The sequence below is a fragment of the Sinocyclocheilus anshuiensis genome, unplaced genomic scaffold (assembly GCF_001515605.1).
Source record: "Sinocyclocheilus anshuiensis isolate Anshui unplaced genomic scaffold, SAMN03320099.WGS_v1.1 scaffold70, whole genome shotgun sequence".
Taxonomy (NCBI): domain Eukaryota; kingdom Metazoa; phylum Chordata; class Actinopteri; order Cypriniformes; family Cyprinidae; genus Sinocyclocheilus; species Sinocyclocheilus anshuiensis.
Window position 1 is genome coordinate 291,523 of NW_015542377.1, and position 1,314 is coordinate 292,836.

Sequence of the window (1,314 nt, forward strand, 5' to 3'; positions counted from 1 at the left end):
AGCACACCTTGCTTTTCAGACCGATGAGCTTTGTAAAAATCGACGTGTTTCAGAAAGGCGGGGCATAGAAGAGAAACAATAATGTACAGTATGTGGAAAATAATGTGTTTTTTGAACCTTAAACCGCATAAACCACATGTAGGCATTACACCAAATACACAAAATAATGTTCTTTTTAGCAACATCATATGACCCCTTTAAAAGCTTCAACAGAACTGTTATTTTTATCCAAATGACATGTCACACTGTACTGAACATGATGACCTCGTACCTCAATTGGGTTGCTGTTGACCACCACAAACACCAAACTGCTGGTGTCTGTAGCACTAAGCACTCCAAAGTCTAGGATGTGCTCTCGAAGACAGGGAGGAAGAACAACGGGCTGTTAAATAAGAAAGCAAAGACAATTCATGGCCAATTAATCTCTAAAATTATACATATAAATTTCACAAAGTCTGAAATTCATAATTGGGTTACATTAGTGACAGTCTGTCACATGTAGGCTCAGGCTGTTCCTAACATACCTCCAAGAAGCCTGTGTAGGCCCTGACTGGCAGGTGGAATTTAGAAGCATTAGTGATGAGGAGAATGTTGCTGTCGATGTGGATGGAGGGTCGCACTGGTCGAAACAGAAGGGAGAAAATGTAGCGGGACTCGTGGGGAGGGATAAGAACTGGCATGCTGAAATTATGCACCTGCAAAAAAACAAACAATATTTTAATTTAGCACTCTATAAAGATGTTTTCTTCTGACAAAAATGTGAATACCCACATCCAGAAGCTAGAATAATTGCTTACATTGAACATAGTCTTGGCTTCTTCTGGAAGTGACACATTGTGGATGCGTATGGCAAAGTTGAAAGTATTGGTGAGGTAGATGGGCCTGTCCACTGGATCTACAGGACTGTCTCTGATGTGGAACAGGGTGGATGTATGGTCAAAGCCCAGGTACCTGGAAACGGTGAGCATAAGTACATTGTGAACTAGTTACAAAAATGTAAATATATACTAGTGAACTTAAAGAAATCTTACCCTTCTAAAACCTCAGCTTGGTAAGGGATTTCAAGTTTTGAGTAGCTTTTCTCTTTTGCCTTTACTGTTATTTTTCCAGAAAACTGGTCTGATCTTCTTGCTTTTGAAGCTGGAATGTAAAAAACCAACAAACACCATTTAAATGCTTCCCCTAAATTCTTTAAATGCGTAGTCAGGGGGCAAATTACACAGCAGCCTTTATGGTTAGAGAACCATAGGTTAGAGAAAAAAAAAACACTTTTGTCCATTGTTAGATGCTAGTTTAATGCTGCTATGGCATGAC

General features: G+C 39.5%; 1 protein-coding gene across 2 annotated transcripts in view; it reads right to left on the bottom strand.

Moving 5' to 3' along the window:
- LOC107692350 (transmembrane protein 131-like) overlaps positions 1–1,314 on the bottom strand; it is a 49,429-nt gene that overhangs the window by 23,100 nt on the left and 25,015 nt on the right. For both annotated transcript variants that reach the window (XM_016491341.1, XM_016491340.1), the window contains 4 exons: positions 1,032–1,140; positions 798–951; positions 525–695; positions 272–382 (listed from right to left, as the gene is read on the bottom strand). In XM_016491341.1, the coding sequence (XP_016346827.1) occupies positions 272–382; positions 525–695; positions 798–951; positions 1,032–1,140 (545 nt within the window). The remainder of the gene's footprint in view (positions 1–271; positions 383–524; positions 696–797; positions 952–1,031; positions 1,141–1,314) is intronic.